Source organism: Nipponia nippon, unplaced genomic scaffold (assembly GCF_047370975.1).
Source record: "Nipponia nippon isolate SJK-2023a ecotype South Korea unplaced genomic scaffold, ASM4737097v1 scaffold_5, whole genome shotgun sequence".
NCBI lineage: Eukaryota > Metazoa > Chordata > Aves > Pelecaniformes > Threskiornithidae > Nipponia > Nipponia nippon.
In genome coordinates, this window is record NW_028262369.1 from 71,513,484 (window position 1) to 71,535,224 (window position 21,741).

Sequence of the window (21,741 nt, forward strand, 5' to 3'; positions counted from 1 at the left end):
CTCAGAGCGACCAGCGTGGCACATAAAAGGCTTCCGTTTCATGGTCTCAATAAATTCTCTCAGTCCAACAGGAGGCCTAGAAGCGTGACTTTGTCTAGAAGCTTCACAGTTTTGACAGCTTTCACATTTGTGTCATTCCTATGGATAGTTTTTGGAAACAATTCAGTTCTGATGGGTTCTTCAATCTTTAAAAAAAAGTCAAAATCAATCTAGGAACCAATCTGGAGCCAAGTAAGCCGCTCAAACTGGCCTTAATCACGCTACTTGATCTTCGCGTTTTAACTGAACACCTGGTTTTTTGTTGTTGCTTTTAGCCCAGAGCATGCTTCAGGTCCCCGCGGCCGGCAGGGACAGGCGAGGCCGCAGGCGCTGGCGGGCGCGTGCTGCCCCCTGCCCGCGCCTCTCGGGCAGCGCGAGGCGCCGGGACCTCGGCACACGAAGGCAGGGGCTTTTAGCAGCACCCTTGTTTGCCGTACTCGTTCAGAAGCCCCGGAAAAAGATGCGAAATTTGAAGTAATCTCACCGCAGAAGTCTTCACACCTGGGAGGAAAACAGCTCCGCGTCCCCCCAGGGGGAGAGGAGGAGGTGCCGCGGCAGCCGCCGGCCAGACCCAGCCCCCCTCGCTCCGTACCCGGCCACAACCCCTGACTTCATCTCCACTCCCTCAAACAAAAGCCCACGGTATATTTGTTTAATCACCACCCTTATTAAACAAAAGAATTTATACTACTGTTTAACTGCAAAAAAAAAAAAAAAGTTATTTGCATTTTGCCCGAGTCCTGTGCTTTTTCCCTGAAAGCTACCCCTCCATCCAGAGGTATTACAGAAATTTCCAAAGATGCAACTTCCTCCAAAAAAGGAGCAAAGAGCATTTCAGATTTTTAAAGCCATGTAAATGTTAAATCTGGATTGATGGTAAATGCAAATTTTCTATTTCCTCTGCTCAAGTTCTTGGGTACTACAGTGGGGTGTTGGAACAACCTTGAAATTCAGTTTTAGCTTTGACCTTACCCATCAACCAAATTTTACATGTACGAGTTGGATTACACCATGACTTTGAATTAACTATAGACACAGCCCAATTTTTGCAATTACATTTATTCTAGATATATCAAGACTTAAATCTTATTGAAAGCAGCTACATCCATTGATTGTACATAATCTTCAAAAGCTGTTATTCTCTCTTCCAGCATATCTGTTCCAACTTTATCGTCTTCAACAACGCACTGGATCTGAAGCTTTTTGATACCATAGCCAACTGGTACTAGCTTAGCTGGAGGGGGGAGAAAAAAAAACAAAACAAAAAAAAGAGATAAGAAAAAAGCATTTAGTACTCCTTGACTGGCAGAATCCCTTAAAAATGCAAATCTGAGCTTGTACTGACCAAAGTAGTCTGCAAGAATACATAAAAGCCATAATCTGTTCCACATTATAGACTGCCTAATCAACAACAAAAGCATTCGTTACAAGGTGGTCAAAAAGTTTGTTTTTGTGGGTCCCACCCTGCCCCCCCAGACGAGTGATGTGGGTGTACGGGTGTTTTGCTTGCTGCATCAGGAACTGTACAGGGAGACGCAGGATAGCGGAGCCAAGGTTTTAAAGCTTTTCAAACCTGTATTTGCATCTTAACCTGGCCGCTGCACTAATACACCTTTCTGACTATTGCAAGATACTGAAGCACTGTAGTGTTGCAATTCCTGCACTGTTTTAGCTACCCACATTTTCAGAGATCAGCAAACAATGAACACAAGTCTACCTATTCATACACCCTCTTAAGAGGCCGCACTCTCTCCCCTCTCCCTGCTTTGAAATTTTCTCCTACTTACAAGATCCCCAGACCAAGCCATCTGCCTGAATGCTTCGAACGCACTCCTCTAGTTTGGCCATGTCTGTCTCATCATCCCAAGGTTTCACATCAAGCAAGATTGATGATTTGGCAACAACAGCTGGTTCTGGGGGAAGAAAATCACCATTAAAAGCGAGGAAATTTTCAAAACCTCACGAATATATATACTTGCAAACTAGCTTTACAAGAATAACTTTTCCTCCTCACATAGCAGTACCAATACACATTTCAAAAGTATTTACGCTATGCGTATCCCAATGTTCACGATGTTGATACACATGTTCTTGAGAAACAGTCTCCTAAGAAAACACAGATTAAGAAGCTAACATTGTTTGTTACATAGGAAGTCCTTTTCAGAGGATCTGAGAAGGAGCTTAATGCCGTGTAACAGTTTATTTTCCACAGAGGGAATACTGCAACTGCTACAATTCTGAACAGTTCCAGACCAGTAGCTGTGGAGGGACTTGCATATTGCAGCCTCTTTAAACTTTGAGAGAAAATCCTGGGGTTCTCTCTGGTTATATAGAAAGCTCAGCCTCTGGGCAAGACAAACGAGTGTATTAAAGCAGGATAAAAACTATGTTAAGGTTCCCATTTGTTATGGGAAAGACTAAGTTCACAGGCAATTCAAGGGCAGCTAATTACTCCCATTCTCCTTCCAGTCAAGTTTATCCATTACAGTTAATTAGTGTTTCTAGCCATCCTGTTCAAATGCATGAAAATTAACCCAAGCATAAAAGATTAATTTGGTAGACATACTTTTGGACTTCTTTGATTCATATTGGGCCAGACGTTCTTCCCTCAGTTTCTTTGCTTCTTCACTTTCCTGGAAGAGAAATGTAAAGTTAAGGAAGAGCACCAACGCCCTGCCTCTTTAAAGCATTACCAAATTGACTGGCATCTACTCAGGCAAAAACAAATCATCACAACTGTCAGCCGAAAGATGGTGATTTTTTGTTTTATTCATCATGTAACCAGCCAGAGTTAAAGTAGACAGTCCACCCCATTGCAACACATTCCTTTCTAACTCTTGAGTTTTTACCTTCCAACTGTTCTCTTCTGCGAAGACAGCTGAATTTGAGAATTCCAAGTAGGACCTGGTATCAAGGTCACAAACTCAAGTGCCTTAAACTAGTTAAGGCAAAAATCTGCATACTGGGGTATTTCTAAAAAAACCCAAATATAATGCAAAAAGTTCACAGGTACCTCCTCATCATCAGATCCAAAAAGATCAATGTCATCATCATCTTTGCTATCTGTGGCTGCACCTGTTGTGTCCTCAACATCAGCAGGACCGTATTTCCCCAAAGCCTTCTTTACTCCTGGCAAGCTGAAAGAAAACAGCAAATATTAGGAACCTACTCAAATGTCGATAAAAATACTGCCAATTTGTCAATGAACCTACAAGTGCATTCATAGTACAAAACACTGTGCTAAAAAAATAAGTATCTAATTCTGCTACTTGAAAACAGAACCTTCCCAAAGACAATCCTCACTGCTCCTGACATACTAGTTGAGACTACAGCAAATCCCATATTCAAGGACTGTTCATCTAGGCTGACATGATCCTGCCCAACACTGCTGCTCCACCTAAGTATATGGATAGAAAAAGCTTGCTTATTGGAATCATTTATCTGCATTATGTTCTGTGTAGGAGGAGTTATCAACTTCTTGTTCATGCTTCCAGAAAAATATTGTTTGTTTATTTAAAAAGGAGTAGTGACAGAAAATACATTGTTGCAAGGTGACTGAGCCTGTGACTTTGTAAGTTTCAGTGAATGCTGCACTCCGAAAGCTAGCTCTCAACAGCACATGAGGGAGCAGGGCATCTGAATTAAATCTTCTATAGCTCACATAGTTCTGTAGTCTTAGAACACGCTTGTAGTTCCATTGTTACTGTGAACTGCCATTACAGGAGTCATAAAACTAGCTTTAGTTTTCAGGAACTACAAGTAGTTTCCAGAGTGGACTTTGTGAAGCAACTTTATCACCTCAGTCCCCTTTAGCATTGTAAGAGCTTTGGAAACAGATGGGTGACTGAGCCACCCAACTTTACAAGGGTTCCCTCCAAACAGGACTGAGGCACACAGAGGAGGCAGTGTAGCAATACTGACACTACCTATGCTGTACCTTTTTAGAGAGGCCTGCAGTCTCCATGGATGTCAATACAGCACCTTTCATGAACACTAAAATCACTAAAAAAGAAAAAAGATAACATTTGCTTTCATATTTCCCCTTCTTTATATGTGCTTCTGCATTGTAAATCATTGATTTTGCTTTATCTTCTAGGACTAAAAACTTGAACGAACCACTTTCCTTATTTATCGCCTACATACCGTAACGCTTTCTAATCCATTTTGGTGTTGCCTTTATAGGGTCGATTACCAGTAAGTAATTTCCAGCTTTCAGCATAGTTGTCTGTGTAAATGGCAGCAACAAAACTCAAGCCTTTCTTATAAGCTTTAGCAGAAATCTTTGCAAATGAACAGAGACAGAATCAGCTTGCCTGAATTCTACGTGAGAAGCGTGATGTACTGACAGAAGTCTGCTCTGCCTCTAGAACCATTCCTGTTCCAATGGCAACACAAAAAGCCACGTGGTACCAGTGAAAAACAGTTTTGTTCAAACTCGAAAAATCAAACGCAACACTTTGTAGGCCAGTTCGCACATACATTCCAGCTTTGCAGTTTAACCATACCTTGCCTTTTGCTTTTCATACGACTTAATATGATTGTACCACCGAAGAGCATGAAACAAGTCTGCAGGAGGTGGGGCAGCGATTGCTTCAAAGACTGCTATATCAGCCTGAGAAGGGACGTACCTGCGGAGAATAAGCCGAAGTTAACCCCCTTCCTCGGTGCACGCAGAGAGACGTGAAGCAGCAGCCGCTGAGCACAGAGACGACCGCGCCGCGGCAGCAGCTCGGTGCGTCCGCCAGGCTGCCGCTGGGCCCCGCGGCCAGCGCCGCACGAAGTGCGAGAAGCCAGGCGGGCTCGGCACCGCGGGCCCGCTGTAGCGGCCCGCGGGCTCGGCCGGCCCCGGCGCTGCACCTCCCACAGCGGCCCCGCGGCAGCAGCTGCCGGGGGCGGACACGCAGGGGTGCCTCAAGGGCCCCCGCCGGCACGGCCCCCCGCCCGCCCCCGCTGGTTCCCGTCAGGCCAGCGGGCCTCACCGCGGCCTGGCCAGGCTCGCCTCCCCCGAGCCCCAGCGCTCCCCCGGCCGCCTCTCACCCCTCGATATAGCTCCTGTCAGCCAGAAAATCATTGAGGACCCGGAGGCCAGCGGCGGACTTAAGGTCCCCGAAGCCCATGGCGGCAACGGCGAGGCACACACGCTCCCGCCCGCGCCCTCGGCCCGACCGCCGCGCAAAGAGGCCCAGCAGCCCCTGCGCCGCCTTTATATAGCGTTCAGTGCGCTTCGCGCGCCTCCCCGTACATAGATCCCTCCGCGAGAATGAACCGCGAAGTAGTTCCTGACAAGCTGGCGGCTCCAGGGCAGGGCCTGCAGCGGGCCGGACATCGGAGCTGCGGGAAGGATCAGAGTAATAAATGTGGGGTTAGCGATAAAGCCCAGGAAGCTCGCCGGTGTTACGGGGGTATTGTAGCATTCCCCGTACTGTCCGTCCCTCCCCGCCCCCCCCGCACCGCAGGCACCAGCGGAAGTTGCCGGAGTTGGACGAAGACAGAAGCGGAAGAGGACGGAAATTGCCGAGGGTAGCGCGCGTGACGGTGGCCGAGAGGGCGCTGGGACAACGGCGGAAATTGCCGAGTTCCATCGTCCGCCGACAAGCTGACGGAAACCCCCGAAGCGGTTAGTTCCGAAGATTGCCGAACGCGCGCGTCAGAAAGCGACGCGCGTCGCTGAGGCCGCCCGCTCCGGAGATTGCCGAAACAGGCTCCGGGGAGCGGCGGAAAGGCCCGAGGCCGCCGCCATAGAGGCCGAGGCGGAGGGCGGCCCGTGCAGCGGCGGGGAAGGCCGGGGCGCTGCCGCCGCCTGTCCCGCGCCAGGTAACGGCGGCGGCCGCGGCAGGGACGGCGGCGCCTCGGCAGCGCGGGGACGGCGGGTGGCGGCGGTGCCGTTACGGGCGCCCTCCTCCCGTCGCCGCTCCCGGTGCCCTTGACGGCTTCCGCGGCGGGCCGGGGGCTGCCCGGCGGGCAGCGGCGGCGGCGCCTCCAAGGTGACCCCCGCGCCGGGCGGCGCTGCCGCGGGCCGTGCCCTCAGCCCAGCGCTGTGGCGGAGCGCCCCGGGCCCGCCTGGGAGCCCTCGCCGGCTGGGATGGGGACGCCGGGCCCGCCGCCGAGCTGCGCCGTCCGGCAAGGCCGCGGCGCCGTCCCTGGGGAGCGGGGCCCGGGGGGCCGGGGCGGGCAGGCGCCCCGCGGCTTGGCCCGCTGCGGGCGGAGAGCCTGCGTGGCTCCTGGCCGCCGCCGAGCGCTGGTTGTGTGCCTTTGCCCGTGTTTGTAAACAGGGACGGGGTGCAGCGAGGCTGCCACCCGCTCTCGCTGGCCGCTCGGCCTTGCTCCGTCCTGCCGGCAGCTCTTGCGGAGCCAGTGGCTTGGGCTGGGCTGCCAGCTGTTGATCACCGTGACTTGCACCGTTTCTGCTGTAAGGTGACATACATATGTACAAAGTATAGCTAGTTACAAAAAGAGAGCCATATCATGTAGTTTAAGAAAGTAATGTCTTATTCCCCTGCACGTACAGGCACGTACATACTTTTTTGCAAGTGGTACAGAAGTTTTTACTCTGCCTGTTTAAAACTTGTTAGCAAACGTTTGAACTGATAAAAATTCAGTGTTGTTTTCTCTCTTATCAAAGCACCATGCTTCGACTACCTGCTGTCCGCAGGGCCCTAGCTGGGGTCGCCCAGTCCTCCAAAGTGTGTGGTAAGTCTCTCTATTCTATTCGTGTGTGTACGGTGAAAAAATTAATGTATGTGTAATTGACTTATTGAAGGGCATGTATGCATGCTTCATTTGTAGCTCTGGAATTCTATGTTGTGCTGTTTACAGAACTGGAATCGTATCAGTACTGTATAACTGTAAGATAAGGAGCGTGGGGTCTGACGGTTTGCCTCTAGCAGTAACTGAAAGTTTTGTTTTTTTTTTTTTTTCCGTGTCTTTCAGGACGTACAGCTGCGACAGCAGCCAGCAACCAAATAGAGGTGTTTGTGGATGGCCATCCTGTATTGGTGAACCCAGGAACCACAGTACTTCAGGTGTGGGGAGTGGCATGCTGAATTTTTCTTGGACTCCCCAGATCACTTCTTGGCAGCATGTTCTATTCTATATAGAAAAAAAACCAACCCTTTGCATTGTTTCTTGCGATTCTTTAGGGGTGTTTTCACTGACTGATGCAATTTCACATGGCAGAAATCCTTTGGGGAGTTCAGTGTTTGAAAAAGAAACATCTGCCATGATTGCCTGAAAGAAGATGCGTGCAGCTTGAATCCCAGCTGCAAAAATTTATGCAATACAATAACGGACTTTGATAAATTCTGGTTGAAATTCTAGCTCTGAACTCTGCGTGACCTGGTAGTCTTTCAGAACCCGTTAATTTTGTATCTTATTAAAGTGGCGTCTCAGGTAAATGAGGGATTGTCTCCTTTCGGTTATTAGTTCTTATGATTCAGAATGGTGATCCTTTGCTGCTTTTATTCTTGGTGTGGGAAGAAATGGAACCTGGATCTCCCAGCCTGTACTCAGCATTGTTGCTTTTCAGGTCAAAATTTAAAGTAGATCTTTTTCCAGTCTAACTTCTTTTAAGAAGCCATTAAATGGGGATGTGGTATAGTGAGCCAGAATATTAAAGTACACAGTGTTTATTTTAAAATACATCCCTCGTTCTTTGGATACAAGTTACTAATTTATTTAGGCTTTAGAATCCCCCCAGCAGGAGTCTAATGCAATATTTCTTAAATACTGTTTTTTATTAGCTTTTTTAGGTTTTCTTACATGTGCTAATTTTTTGTAGAAACGATCAGAAAAGTTAGATCTTGTTAGTTCTGTTTTATTGAATTCAGTGGTGTTTCTTCTGGCAGGCACTATAGCATAGATCCCATCAGCCGTGGGGATTTTACACAGGAAAGGCCAACTTCATCTGTTCTCTGGAAATCTGTCGTCTCTGTCCTCCTATCTCTTCTTCAGACATATCATGGAAGAATGTTTCTGAGTTTGAGGTTCTGCTGAAGTTGAAGATTGGCTATGCTCCAGTACCTTTATAGAGAGTATCTGTGGTGTTGAATTATCACAAGCCATTATGCCCATTGTTGTTTCCTTTGTATTTTTCAATTTTTCCTCTTTTATGCACTTTTCTTTAAATAGTGCATTCTTTCTTTAAAAAGTTATTTTTATTGCTAGAGTCGTATCTATTAGAGAGAATTCTCTATTCTTGGAGGAAAGAATGAAAGAGAGGTCAGTTCTCATTTCCTCAATCAGTTACAAATTTTGGAAAAAATATATTTGTCATTGATAACCTGACATATTTCTGCTTGATCACTATTTTTTATTTATGGTCACTTAAGATGAAAGGTTGAATGCACTACATTCCTGAGCACTTTACACTGTTAGTCTTTGAAAAACTGAATAATGTTTTATGAGGTGGAACTGAAAGGTCTAACTAAAATTTAATTTTCCATTGTTTCTTGTTCTTTATAGGCCTGTGAAAAGGCTGGAATTCAGATACCTCGTTTTTGTTACCATGATCGTCTCTCTGTTGCTGGAAACTGTAGGATGTGTCTTGTGGAAATAGAGAAAGCTCCCAAGGTATTGCTTCATAGGAATTACAGTTTCCTGCTGTGCTTAGGGCCTAGTTTAAATCTTGTAAATAATTGTTTGCACTATCATTAGCACACAAATTGTTGTCATTCAGCTGCTCGAAGCAGGTTTTTCCTTTCTTCCCATTGGACCACAGTGATTGCCTATGGATCAAAGTCAGTTCTCAGGCTCTTATGGATTATCTTGCTCCTGGACACGAGCATTTGATAGCTGTGTGTTTTCAGTCAGATATACTTTTATTTTCTGTAATTCAGGCTTCGACCACACATTTTCAGCTGATACTACACAAATAGTAAATTTCAGATACTGTATGAATTCAGCTCTAGGATTAGTGTCTGCAGGTTTGTTCTAGCTACGCAGAGACTGCAGTTACTTAGTGGTTTATATTTTAATGCATTATGTACCATTGATGTCTGTTGTAAAATAGTAATTGACTTCAGGATTGAAGGCTGTCTTCAGCAGTATTAAGAAATCTGTGCAGATAGTTGAGGCATTCTTTTGGAGTTCAGTCTTGGATTACACATTTATGTTCACATATAAAACTTTAGCTCACTTCAACTTGAATTCCATAGTTTGAGCTTTGTGTCTCTGAAAATGTTGGGTTATCACTAAAGATGGAAATCATGATGGTCTACCTCGTGATGTAATTGAAAAGTAGGAGGGATTCGTTTTCTGAGCAGGAGTTTTTGTTAATCTTGCGGTAATCTTCTGAAAAATTTTATTCCAAGACTCTTTGTATAGGCTTTGTCCAAATAAATGTCTAAAATGATGCATACTCTGAACTTCAGTTCTAGAGGTTTTCCAGATCTCTGCTGAATCTCTTGGATTTGCCTTATATCTGCCACAACCGACTTTTGTCTTGCTATTAACTACTTGAATTGGAACCCGAAAGTGTAAAATTTTCAACTTTAAAAATAAATACATCACAACTAATTAACCTTTTTATATAGCAGATTATTAATAAATATGGCTTCTAGTGACTATTGGTTAGATTTTCTTTTTTTTTTTTCCTTGCAAATACCTTTTTATTTCTACAACGTGTTAAATTAATAGCAGATGTCTGTGTAAGAATTTGGGGGGAGGGGGAGGTTAGGGTTTGTGCCCGTGTTGAGAAGAAATATGCTGTGTTCATGCTTGCTTTTTATGATGAATGCAGCCAGTTGCTGCTTGTGCCATGCCAGTTATGAAGGGCTGGAACATACTGACAAACTCTGAGAAGTCCAGGAAAGCAAGGTACCTTTCTTTTAGCCTCCTATAGCTGATTAGTTGTGCCATCTGCTAAATGACGTAAAATTGACATTAACTTTAATTCCTGAACCCAACAGAGAGGGGGTGATGGAGTTCCTGCTGGCAAATCACCCATTGGACTGTCCTATCTGTGATCAGGGTGGAGAATGTGATCTACAGGTACAAGCTCCAATTAAATCGTGTAGACACGTATTAATACCCTTCTCTTATGTGAAATTGTGCTTTCCGGCAGCCTGGATATGTCTGTTTTCTGTTGTGTGTTCTAGGATCAATCGATGATGTTTGGCAGTGATAGGAGTAGATTTAGAGAGGGAAAACGTGCTGTGGAGGACAAGAACATTGGCCCATTAGTCAAAACAATAATGACTCGGTGTATACAGTGCACTCGATGTATCAGGTAATGTCCTTTATTTTTCACTGGAGAGAGTACTGAACAGGCATATTTATATCAGTTTGTTACTTGTGAAAGAAACACCATGAGAGGCAGTCAATTTTTCTTATTTTCTGACTGTACTTAATTTTATTTCTGGTAGGGACTGACAGCTGGTTTCCCAGAGCTACCAGACAGCTGTCATGCAGGTAACAGAGATGGCCAAAACATGAAAGTGAAATGAGAATTCTACAGGGCAGAACTGGTCCCATGGTGTTAGTGCCAGAATGGATTTTAAAACATTAAGTGACTTCCTCAGCCACAGTTGCAAGATCTATTTATTCTGGAGAGTCTCTGGTAGCTGTATTTATGCTGTTCTGTAGTCCTGAGATTCAGTGCTAGCAAACTTGAGCCAGATGGAAAAGAATACAATGTACTCACCTAGTTCTAGAAAGAACGTGTTTGTTAGGACTAATCTTGCATTCAGACTGTGAAATTCAATGAGCACCGAACTGCTCTGTTTTTTGATTTAACTCCACCTGGTTTTTGTAGCCCCGTCTGAATGAAATTCTGAGAGGTATAGTCCTGCTTGGGATGGCACTGACTAATGCATCTAAACAATTGTTTTCTTCTTTCAGGTGTATGAACTAAGGCTAATGTTTTATCTTATGAAAATGAGATAAGGTTGAAAAATGTGCTATGTTGCTGTTGTACATTCCAGATTTGTTTTTCATTCTTTTTGCATCTACCAGGTTTGCTAGTGAGGTTGCAGGGGTAGATGACTTGGGAACAACTGGAAGAGGAAACGATATGCAAGTTGGTACTTACGTTGAAAAAATGTTCATGTCTGAGTTATCAGGAAATATTATTGACATCTGCCCAGTTGGCGCTCTTACCTCCAAGCCATATGCCTTTACTGCACGCCCATGGGAGACAAGGTACGTATCTTAACTCATACTGAAGATGCAGCTTTTTCTGTTTCTGTCATACACTTTATCTTAGAATATGTCCCTGTGATACCAAGGGTCTTCTCTGATTTTTATGCTCTGCGTTTTTGTTGTAGGCTTTTCCATAGATTGAATCTAACACAAATTCTATTTACTCACAGCTCATTTAAGAAAAGGAAGAATGTTGTTGTAGTTTTTAGACTATTCTTCCCTTATTTTTACTTTAAATTGGTTTGGACTTGTAGGTTGTGCTGATTGCTCATTAAAAAAATGTGTATAAAGGAAAATTCAAATTCATTTAACTCAGTAATTGTTGAGGATATTTTTTAAAATATCGTGTGCAACTACGCTCTTATATGTATATCTAAAGCTAAACCTACAGCACTTTATTTTTTGTTGTTTTGTTTGTTATGCGGTCTGTTGCTGCTTGTATATAGAAAACTGCAAATGGTTTATTTGTTCTAAACAGGAAGGTAGAGTCAATTGATGTTCTTGATGCAGTTGGAAGCAACATCGTAGTGAGCACAAGAACTGGAGAAGTGATGAGAATTTTGCCAAGGCTGCATGAAGATATCAACGAGGAATGGATATCTGACAAAACAAGGTGGGTGGGAGGTGTTTGTACCCACGTGCGCATTTATGCACGTGTTAAAGGTATGCTTTGCAGAACCAGAAATGTGGACAGTAGCACTGACTTCTGGATTCCACTATTAATATTGTAAAACTATAGTGAAGAATAATTGATAAAACATGTTTTTAATACTGTCGTTGAAGTTACCGAGTTTCTAATGTTTTCATTTTTGTAGCTTTTTGTTACAGTAACTTTTTTATTTGTATGACAGGGTTTTTTTGCTTGTTTTTGAGAAGGAAAAGTTAAACTTTCAGGGGAAATATTTCTTGGGCTTCTCTTTTCTAATCATTGCAAGCTGTTAGAAAACTCAGTCTTAGAAAATATTTAGTATACACAATTATCTTTGTCTTTGTTCTTTAATAATATTAGTCGTGTTCACTTAGGTTTGCTTATGATGGTCTGAAGCGTCAGAGACTTACTCAGCCAATGATCAAAAATGAGAAAGGACTATTTGTTTATGCCTCATGGGAGGATGTATTAACTCGTGTTGCTGGTGTGGTAAGAACAATTTTCAATATATGTAGCATAATATTAATTTCTAAAGCTGGACATATTACAATGATTAATATGGAAGTCATATAGAAAAGAGCTTTTTTCTTTAAGGTTAGCGGGGAGCATTTGACTTCTGATCCATTGTATTTCCGCTTAAATTTCTTCTTTTGAATATTATTTCCTGTTTCATGGATTAGACCATCTGAAGAACTTTGTCTTATCATGATTTCATTTGGGGCATTGGGAGAGAAATTACTTTTATTTAAATAGGAAATGAAACTCTTCCTTCAGAAATCTAGGAGGAAGCAACTTTCCTGAATTACTCTGATCTATCTGAAGAGTTCTTTAAATTTATTTAAACTGTGCTATCACCACTTTTGCCATCAAAGCCATTAATTCTGTATTACTTATATCTGAATTGTGCTTGCCTCGGTGCTTTCTCTGTGTGGTGATTGATTCTGCTGCTCAAATGAAGTGCTGCATGACTGCTCTGGATTTTGATTAAAAATTTTATGTGGGACAAAGTAGAATTGAATAACTGTAATTGAACTTCCCTCAAGGATGTTTCTGCCCGTGGTACGGTAGCGGGATTTGTTATGAAAGCTATTGCTTCTCAGATAATACTTTTGAGTTGAGTTTACTACCTGAGCTTGTGTTGTGGAAGTTTGTATTCTGTCTACACTGTAGTTTCATTAAAATAAAAGCATTCACAAATCTTCTTCTCCTCACCACACCAAATGAGAATTAGCCATATCTGAGCAATAACTCAAGTGAGAGAGACTTGCACAGAATACCAAGAGCTGTTCTTTGCTTATCATGAGTTCTGAAGGAGCTAGAGCTGCTGCCTTGCAGAAGTCAGACACTGTGGATCAGTTTGTGCTACTCCAGGCCAGCAGATTGCACTGCTGGCTTTGGCACATCCTAATGTAACAAACATTTACCTGGGCCAAATGGGAATTTATGTCAATGGTTTCTTTTGCTTATGTTTATACTTTCTCTCTCTCCAGCTACAGGCTGTTGAAGGTAAGCAAGTAGCAGCAATTGTAGGAGGACTGGTGGATGCAGAAGCGCTAATAGCTCTGAAAGACTTATTGAATAGAGTAAATTGTGATACGCTCTGCACCGAAGAGGTCTTCCCTACTGCTGGAGCTGGGTAAGAGTTCAGGCAGTACTGTAATTAGTATGTTAATAAACTTTCCAGTCTGCAGATCATCTCATGGTAAGATTCTGACATGACCAAGGGTAGCAATTGCTGATGCATTAGCAGGTTTTGTTTGAATTTACAATATTAATTTATAGAGAGTATTTATGGTTGTGAGTTGATCAATAGTCTCTACTACAGCAGGGGTTGCACACTTTACTGTATGTTGAGGCTGCTGCAGTTTAACAGTAGGCTACTGAAAGCCAGTTACACTGTTGTAAGTTGGCTAATTTAGTCTATTTCTATTTTTGTTGTGAAAACTATAGTATAATTATGATCTTGTAAACTGTGGAATAGCAGATGAAGTTTGTGAAGGCTGACAATAACTGTAAATGTAGGAAATAATCCACATTGTAATTCCTTTAATGTTTTGCTGTCTCTGATACTCATGAAAGAGAGAGGCTCTTACTTTTTATTTGAGTTAGTAATTCAGATTGAGAAATCTCTTCTTTCCCTTTCTCCACCTGAGATGAAAAAATATTTTGAGCATCTAGAATCTTTACCACATCTTCATTCCATCCCTTTACTGAATTCTCATCCCCGTTCTTTCTTAAATCTTTTTGTTATAGCACAGATTTACGCTCTAACTACCTGCTTAATACCAAGATTGCTGGAGTGGAGGAGGCAGATGTCCTGCTTCTGGTTGGCACCAATCCACGCTTTGAGGCACCGCTTTTCAATGCTAGAATTCGAAAGAGGTTTGTATTCCTCGGTGGTGAATAAGCATGCAAATCCATCTGGATTTGATACAATGCTCAGGTGGAGCCGCAGGCAGTAAGTTGAGAGTGTGCATCCCGACAGACTCACTGGATTTAGTTCACCTTTTAGTAAAGGGAATGGTGATATATGTGTAGAAAAGGGGGTCTCTTCTCCCTACGGTGTGTAGCTATGTTTCGTTCATTCTCACTTCGACATTTTACCTAAGTTCATATACTTAGACTTTTATTCATTTGTTACATTACACAGACACTTCAGATTTTCTGTCTTGTAGAAGTTTGTTAAAGCGTATTCCTTAAAGAATTATTTTCATCATCAGTTTGCTGCTTTTTGTATTGTTGTTGTAATAAATCAGACTTGCGGATTTTAGAAGCAGTCATTCAAGTTTAACATTTTCTTTGGCAAGTAATATGGCTTTCCTAAGCTTTTGAACATAGCTAATTCAACTTCAACAAGATATGTCAGCAGGAGACAACTGAGGTTTATAAAAGCCCTGTCTGTCCTAATGCTGGGATCTTCCAAAAATACACCATTTTAAACAATAGTGGCCTTAAAATTTTGAGACAAAAAATGCAATGAAATTTATGAATGGTTCATATATTTTTAGAAGTCTGTGCTATGAGAGGCTGCAAAAAAAAGGAAAAATTTCTAACCAGCTAAATTTTTTTCTCTGCTTATCTAAGAAATAAGTGCACTGTCAAATTCATAGAATCACGGAATCATTTAGATTGGAAAAGACCTTTAAGATCATCCAGTCCAACCGTTAACCTAACACTGCCAAGTCCACCATGAAACCATGTCCCTAAGCACCACATCTACATGTCTTTTAAATACCTGCAGGGATGGTGACACAACCACTTCCCTGGGTAGCCTGTTCCAGTGCTTAATAACTTTTGGTGAAGAAATTTTTCCTAATATCCAATCTAAACCTCCCTTGCCACAACTTGAGGCCGTTTCCTCTTGTCCTGTCACTTGTTACTTGGGAGAAGAGACCGACACCCACCTCCCTACAACCTCCTGGTCTCCCCTCAGCCTCCTCTTCTCCAGACTAAACAACCCCAGTTCCCTCAGCCGCTCCTCATAAGACTTGTGCTCCAGACCCTTCACCAGCTTCGTTGCCCTCCTCTAGACACGCTCCAACACCTCAATGTCCTTCTTGCAGTGAGGGGCCCAAAACTGAACACAGTACTCGGGGTGCGGCCTCACCAGTGCCGAGTACAGGGGGATGATCACTTCCCTAGTCCTGCTGGCCACACTATTTCTGATACAAGAAATTCTTTCCTCCTACAAATTACTTCAATTCTGAAGTAACTACGAGTTAAGTCAAGCTAAATAAACTTAATAGTAGCTGTAGGTGTGGGGTGTTTTGTTTTGTTTTGTTTTGTTTGTTTTTGCCTAACACTGGAAAAGATGGTTTAAAGTCATAGCACCTCATTTTGTGTAATCTTTTTTTACACTGAATTGGCAAAGGTTTGAGGGGAGGAGGGAATTGAGTTATGAACTTCTCATGTGAGGCGTGTTGCTGCACTGGTCTCAGAATGTATGTAGAGAAGTAGTCCTAAAAAAGCCTTAAGCTTGTTTAACAGTCAGAATAATACTAAAATTGAAAAATGAAGCATGAACATGAAGCATGTTACCAAAACAATTAATGCTGTTTAAATTCCCTTGAAAGAATTTGCATCCTATCTAAAGTTATTGCTAACATTATAATTAGTGGCTTTCGTTGACTAAAACTCTCTATTTCTCTGATTTTTATAAAATGTTTGCTGTGTTTTCAGCTGGCTTCACAATGACTTGCAAGTGGCCCTTGTTGGCTCTCCTGTTAATTTGACCTACACATATGACCATCTAGGAGAGTCCCCACAGATACTCCAGGATATTGCTTCTGGAAAACATGCATTCTCCAAGGTACACACAACTTAAGAGTGTGACTGTTAAATTTCAGATGTATTGAATAATAATCTGAATTCCCCACAGAGGTAGATTTGAAGAGAAGTACCATGTTGTATATGGGGTTATTTGCTATTAATCAAATGCAGAGATGAAGTAATGATCAGTGTGCACCAAGTATGTGTGAGCTGTTTAATATATTCAGGTGTGTAAAACTTTGTGGTGGAGGAAACTCCTGAAATATTTCTTGATATAAACCAAGCTGTTTCAGCCACTGCTGTTTCCACTGAAATGTCTGGTTATCAAGAGTATAGTTCTGTATTGACAGGGTAGCGTACTGCTTACAGCAGTTCTCTTGGCTTTATCTCTAAATGGAACAATGACCACTTCAGAATCGTAGCTTTGCGTGTAAGACTTATGTAGAAATTACAGGATTTATTACATTGATTTATTACATTATCTGCACCAAGAATTGTCTTAAGAGCCTTGGAATGAATTTTTTGATTCTTTACTTGCACAGGTCCTCGACCAGGCCAAAAAGCCAATGGTGGTGGTAGGTAGTGCAGCACTGCAGCGCAGTGATGGAGCAGCTATCCATGCTGCTGTTTCCACCATTGCACAAAATGCCAGGACTAAGAGCGGTGTTGGTTCCGAGTGGAAAGTCATGAACATCCTCCACAGGTTTGCTTTAAAGCTTTTTTGGGAGCCACTTGCATTCATGCTGGGCCTACACAAGTTACCACAATGTATATATGCAGATTTGTTTGTGTACGCCCAAGCGGCTCATCAGGTTAGAACCTGTAGGGAATATAAAAAATAGAAGTACAAACTAGCAGAGACTTCTTAATAAAAATGGGTTCCTTGACCTGGCAAACTTTTCAGGCTCTCCATGAGATTTTATTGATCTATTATATTTAAATGTAGAATTTACAGTTTAAATTTAGAGGTACAGAATGCAAGAGAGCTTAATAACATACCACAGTGCTTAGTAGAATGCATAGCAGACTAGTGTCACTTGCTAAATGATTGCTTTTTATGTAGAGGAAGAAAACCAAACAAAATGGCAAATACATTAATGACAATTAATATATTTAAATTATATTTAAATAATATGGTTTCTTACAATATTCCTTTTACTGTGCAGTTTCTTAATTGAATAGTTAATAGAAAAGCTTCAAAGCTTTTCATTTTAGGGCTTTTGATCTTAGTTACTCAGTTTATTGGGATGTTATTCCTTTTAATAGGCAAGCTTCTCTTGGGACAGTCCTTCCCTACTCTCTTTCTAAAACTGTCTGTCAAATTGACAACCTCTGTAAAGGAAAAATTATTTCAGCAAATGTAGTGGTGCTCAGATTCAGAGATTCAACAAAGTCCTTCTGCCAGAAGCAGCTTCATTGATGTAAAACTAGTATAGCAAGAGCAGGGCTTGGTCCTCTGAAGGGAACTTGAATATAAAATCCTGCTGTCGAAACTGGAGCATTTAATACCAAAACACTGATGAGTTAAACAACACTCATGATACCATTTTTACATGTAGTTTGGCAGTCTTTCATATTAGTGACTTTCATGCTTTTGGTCCACCATCCTCTCTACCTTAAGTGTAAAAAGCAACTTAACTTACTGGAACCCATATGTCTGACTATGTCAGACAAACACGGGTAACATTGAGAGGTCTGTACTGTACAGAGAGAATCCTTTTTCTTTTAAATATTATTGTAAGTCTGGCACCTGATTATGCAGGATTATGCAAAACTGTTTCTCTGGAAAAGAAAGAGAGTGCTGGAAAATGAGAATGATTATTTCATTCTTTTAAAAGTATTTTTATGTGTGAATAAATGAATAGTGATGCAATAGTGGTCTGAAGTCTTAGATGCTTCAGAGTAGCTGATGGTCCAGTAGCTGGTCTTTCATCTTCCATGTGAGTGCCCTAAATTAAAGGCCCATTGAGTTCAATTCGTAGCTGAAATGTGAACCTTGATGTTCCAGATGATAAGTGAGCTGCCTGCCACTAGGCCCTGACCTTTATTTTTGCTATCTCATCTTAAATATGCAAGATTCCCCGTGAAAGCTTCAAATGGCATCAGTTTGTCAAAATGCAAAACCAACCTGATATTTTGTCAAATACTCTGTCAAAATTTTCAGCTGCCTTTATGCTTCATTTTTGTCCTGTTACTGTTACAGACCTCTTATGTCCCTCCTAAATATTTAGTCAAAAAAAGAAGTTAGGTCTGTTCTGATGGGAGAGTGAGAATTCTGAAATAACTTAAAGTCATAATGTGTTTGTTCCTACAGGGTTGCAAGCCAGGTAGCTGCTTTGGATCTGGGTTTCAAACCAGGAGTGGAGGCAATTAGAAAAAATCCTCCCAAAGTATTGTATCTCTTGGGAGCAGATTCAGGTTGTATAACACGTCAGGATTTGCCAAAGGACTGTTTTATCATCTATCAAGGTAATTAGTAGATGTAAATTAAGAAATGTTGCTATCTAATAGCTGGAGAGAAAGCCTAAATAGTGGCATATTCTTACAAACATATCTGACCCTTTGATAAATTGTAGCCTTTATTTTCTGCCAAGAAATGGAACTTCCAACACATAACTGAGATACTGGTTACCTATTTCTTAGGTAAAAATGAGAAACTGTTGATGAGTAATACGGGACCATAAACCAGTGTGGTCTTCTGGAGCATAGCTTCAAACCTGGCAGACAAAAGGGTGTTGCTTCCCAGCTGTTCTATCATACCAAAACATGGTCTTATCTTAATTCACTAAGCATCCTTGTTCCAGGAGCCCCCTAAAGCTGAGTGGCTATAGACACTGAACTACCATGTACTACTGCTTGTAGTCCGTTCATTCACCCCAAAGTGTTAGGCAAGTAAAACCTCAGAGCAGTCAGCCTAATAGGCTTTATATGACTGGTTAAGCGAACCTTAGAAACTCCTTTTTTCTGGGAACACAGAAATTCTGTATTGTGTCACTAAAGCATTTATTTTTATTTTTACTTACTTATGTCTTACATGGTTGTATACTGCTTCCTCTTTCCATGTATTTAGGACACCACGGGGATGTGGGAGCTCCCATGGCTGATGTTATTCTCCCAGGAGCAGCATATACAGAGAAGGCGGCCACATACGTGAATACTGAGGGTAGGGCCCAGCAGACAAGAGTAGCAGTAACACCTCCTGGGATGGCAAGGGAAGACTGGAGAATTATCAGAGCTGTCTCTGAGGTACTGTTGCTGTTACAAATTGCTTCTAATAAAAGTATACTGAGAGGTTAAGTTCCTTTTGTATTGAAAAGTGTTTCCAAAAAAGAGGTACGTTTTCAGGGAAATACATGACTGTAGTCTTAAGAAGTAATGTTTTGTATTGAATCTTTTGTTAATTCTGTGAATTAAATCACGTTGTTTCCTACAACTAACGTTGTAGCTGTTGCATGCTGCTGGAATGCATAATGGTGAAGCTTTGTCTGCAAATTCTGCCCATCTTCATGAAGTGCTTTAGAGGAAACTGGTGGGAGGATGCAGTTTCTGGCTTTTTAGAAAGAAAACAGCATGAATTCTGAGGACAGGATCTGGTGTCATTAGATAAGGTCAAATATGTGCTCACTGGTCACTGGGAACAAGACGCATTGGTAATTGCATCAACTTTTATCACATGTAGTGGTAAGCTAGGGAAAGGACAAGTGACATCTGTATGGAAGGAGAAAAGTACTTCTCATCTTTTTTTTTTCCTTTGCATAGCAAACAAGACAGCCTAGTTTTTTTAACATGGGGAAGTCTTAACTGTAGGCATCAGAGGTCCAACAGAATACTGTGCATTTGCTTCAGTTTGTACGTTATAACTGCCTTTGTTTTCAGGAGTGTAGATTTTTCCTGATTTTACTTTAGGTATGTTAATGGATTGGTAATCTAAACCACTATGTATTAAATCCCTAGACTTGACGGCATTTCTTTCTGTGAATCTCTTAGTTGGCTGGTATGACCTTGCCTTATGAGAACCTTGATCAAATACGGAAGCGTTTAGAAGAAGTATCTCCTAATCTGGTTCGATATGATGATGTGGAAGAGGCTAACTACTTCAACCAGGCAAATGAATTGTCAAAGGTAACCAAAACTCAAGCATCTGGGCATGATATAGTGCTGTTGAGTAGCTTGATGCTTTTTAAAGAAATGGGCCTTCTTCATATGTAGTACTACAAGCGTTCCTTGGCCTGCACTGAATGCAGAATTCACTAAACAAATGCTTTGGTAACAAGTTCCTATCATAAAGCTGACTTTCTTTTTTTTCCTTTCCTGGCACAGTTAGTGAAGCAACAGCTTCTTGCTGATCCTCTTGTTCCACCTCAGCTCACAATAAAAGACTTTTACATGACAGGTATGTATAGTATGGCCTTTCCATTCTGAAATCAGCGATACATTTTACTTAGCTTTACAGTAAGATTCTTATGAGGCATCTAAAGCTTTCTACTAAGATATGTAGGATTTGAGTCTTTTGAAGAAACAAAGTTTTCCAGTAAAATGATGTGGAATTTGCATAAAGCACAGGCTACTGGACTATATTTTCAACTAAGGAATTTTCTTTACCCTCTTTCTATTCAGTCCTGTACTAAATCTCTCCTACATTGTGTCTGTGTACAATTTTGAAAATGAACAGTTGTAGCACACTGACGTGTTTGGATTTTTTTTTTCAGATTCAATCAGCAGAGCATCCCAGACAATGGCCAAATGTGTGAAAGCTGTTGTTGAAGGTGCTCATGCAGTGGAAGAGCCAGCCAGCTGCTAGAGACTAATCAGACTGCTACCACCTCCATCCAAGTATTTGTTGCAGTTAACTGCTGTGACTGATATTTTTTTTTCCAAAATCTATTTGCTAGGTCGTTGTATTTTTCTTTTCTTCATTTCACATTTTCATCAGTTGGAATAGTCCCATAATATTATAGGACTGTTGTTGTGTCTGAGAGAACATACAGCACTCAACTTACTGTACCCAGAGGCAGAGTACATGATGATTGTATACAAATAAATTATAACACCAAACAATCCATGACCTGTGTAATTCATATAGCTCACGCTTCTTGCATGAAAAGAACTCAGTAAGCAACTCAAACTCAGTAAGTCTTGATTTGCTAGGAACAAGTCTACATGGCAAAAATACTAAACTGTAACATTCTTCCAGAGTATCCAGGTATTTTAATTTTAAGCAGTGGTGAGAGTGTGAACGTCCTATTTTTGTAATGCACTTTCAGAGCAAGTTGTCCCTCTTCTGAGTCAGGCATACTTGGTTTATGTCAGTGTTCAGACCTATCACTGCTCTAGATATTTGTATGTTTCTCCATTTCATTTCAGTTGAGAAACTACTCATGGAGGAACTAAAAATAATTTTGATGTCGTGAAAAAGAAGAGCAATTTTCGCACAGCTTCCTTATATTGAACTGCTTTAAAAATTTAGCAAAAAGATAAAGGCTTTTAGCTACAGCAGTTCAAATACAGAAAAGATCTCAGAATAGTTTCTCTGTGCGATGATCTTTTTATAGCAAAGTGGGGGAAGGGGTAGTGTGTGGTGGGTTTTGTTTTGCTAAGCTTTAGAATGACTTCAGAACAGCAACTCTCTATTATGTTGGTTAATGTAA

The 21,741-nt window shown here is 41.7% G+C and overlaps 2 protein-coding genes and 2 non-coding genes across 5 annotated transcripts; 1 reads left to right on the forward strand and 3 right to left on the reverse strand.

Moving 5' to 3' along the window:
* Nucleotides 1–1,082: 1,082 nt before the first annotated feature.
* On the reverse strand, nucleotides 1,083–5,257 carry EEF1B2 (eukaryotic translation elongation factor 1 beta 2). Its single transcript, XM_087732268.1, has 6 exons — nucleotides 5,077–5,257; nucleotides 4,545–4,667; nucleotides 3,053–3,176; nucleotides 2,606–2,672; nucleotides 1,827–1,952; nucleotides 1,083–1,273 (listed from the first exon to the last, which is right to left on the reverse strand). Exons 1-6 carry the CDS (start codon nucleotides 5,154–5,156, stop codon nucleotides 1,119–1,121), a joined length of 675 nt encoding a protein of 224 aa, XP_087588394.1. The 5' UTR covers nucleotides 5,157–5,257; the 3' UTR covers nucleotides 1,083–1,118.
* Nucleotides 2,173–2,306, reverse strand: LOC148052322 (small nucleolar RNA SNORA41). The gene has a single exon (XR_015699372.1). It is a non-coding gene; the product is annotated as a small nucleolar RNA SNORA41 (small nucleolar RNA).
* On the reverse strand, nucleotides 2,745–2,824 carry LOC148052323 (small nucleolar RNA SNORD51). Its single transcript, XR_015699368.1, has one exon. It is a non-coding gene; the product is annotated as a small nucleolar RNA SNORD51 (small nucleolar RNA).
* Nucleotides 5,258–5,497: 240 nt separating the features above from the next.
* Nucleotides 5,498–21,155, forward strand: NDUFS1 (NADH:ubiquinone oxidoreductase core subunit S1). 2 transcript variants are annotated; one of them, XM_087732262.1, is made up of 19 exons: nucleotides 5,498–5,656; nucleotides 6,662–6,729; nucleotides 6,970–7,061; nucleotides 8,500–8,607; nucleotides 9,776–9,852; nucleotides 9,945–10,026; nucleotides 10,134–10,264; nucleotides 10,990–11,175; nucleotides 11,654–11,788; nucleotides 12,199–12,313; nucleotides 13,315–13,460; nucleotides 14,078–14,206; nucleotides 16,004–16,133; nucleotides 16,636–16,796; nucleotides 18,408–18,562; nucleotides 19,164–19,339; nucleotides 20,081–20,215; nucleotides 20,414–20,486; nucleotides 20,803–21,155. In XM_087732262.1, exons 2-19 carry the CDS (start codon nucleotides 6,666–6,668, stop codon nucleotides 20,892–20,894), a joined length of 2,187 nt encoding a protein of 728 aa, XP_087588388.1. In that variant the 5' UTR covers nucleotides 5,498–5,656; nucleotides 6,662–6,665; the 3' UTR covers nucleotides 20,895–21,155. The 2 variants fall into 2 exon arrangements, with proteins under 2 accessions (XP_087588388.1, XP_087588387.1); XM_087732261.1 differs by lacking the exon at nucleotides 5,498–5,656 and adding an exon at nucleotides 5,669–5,853.
* The last annotated feature ends 586 nt before the right edge of the window (nucleotides 21,156–21,741 follow it).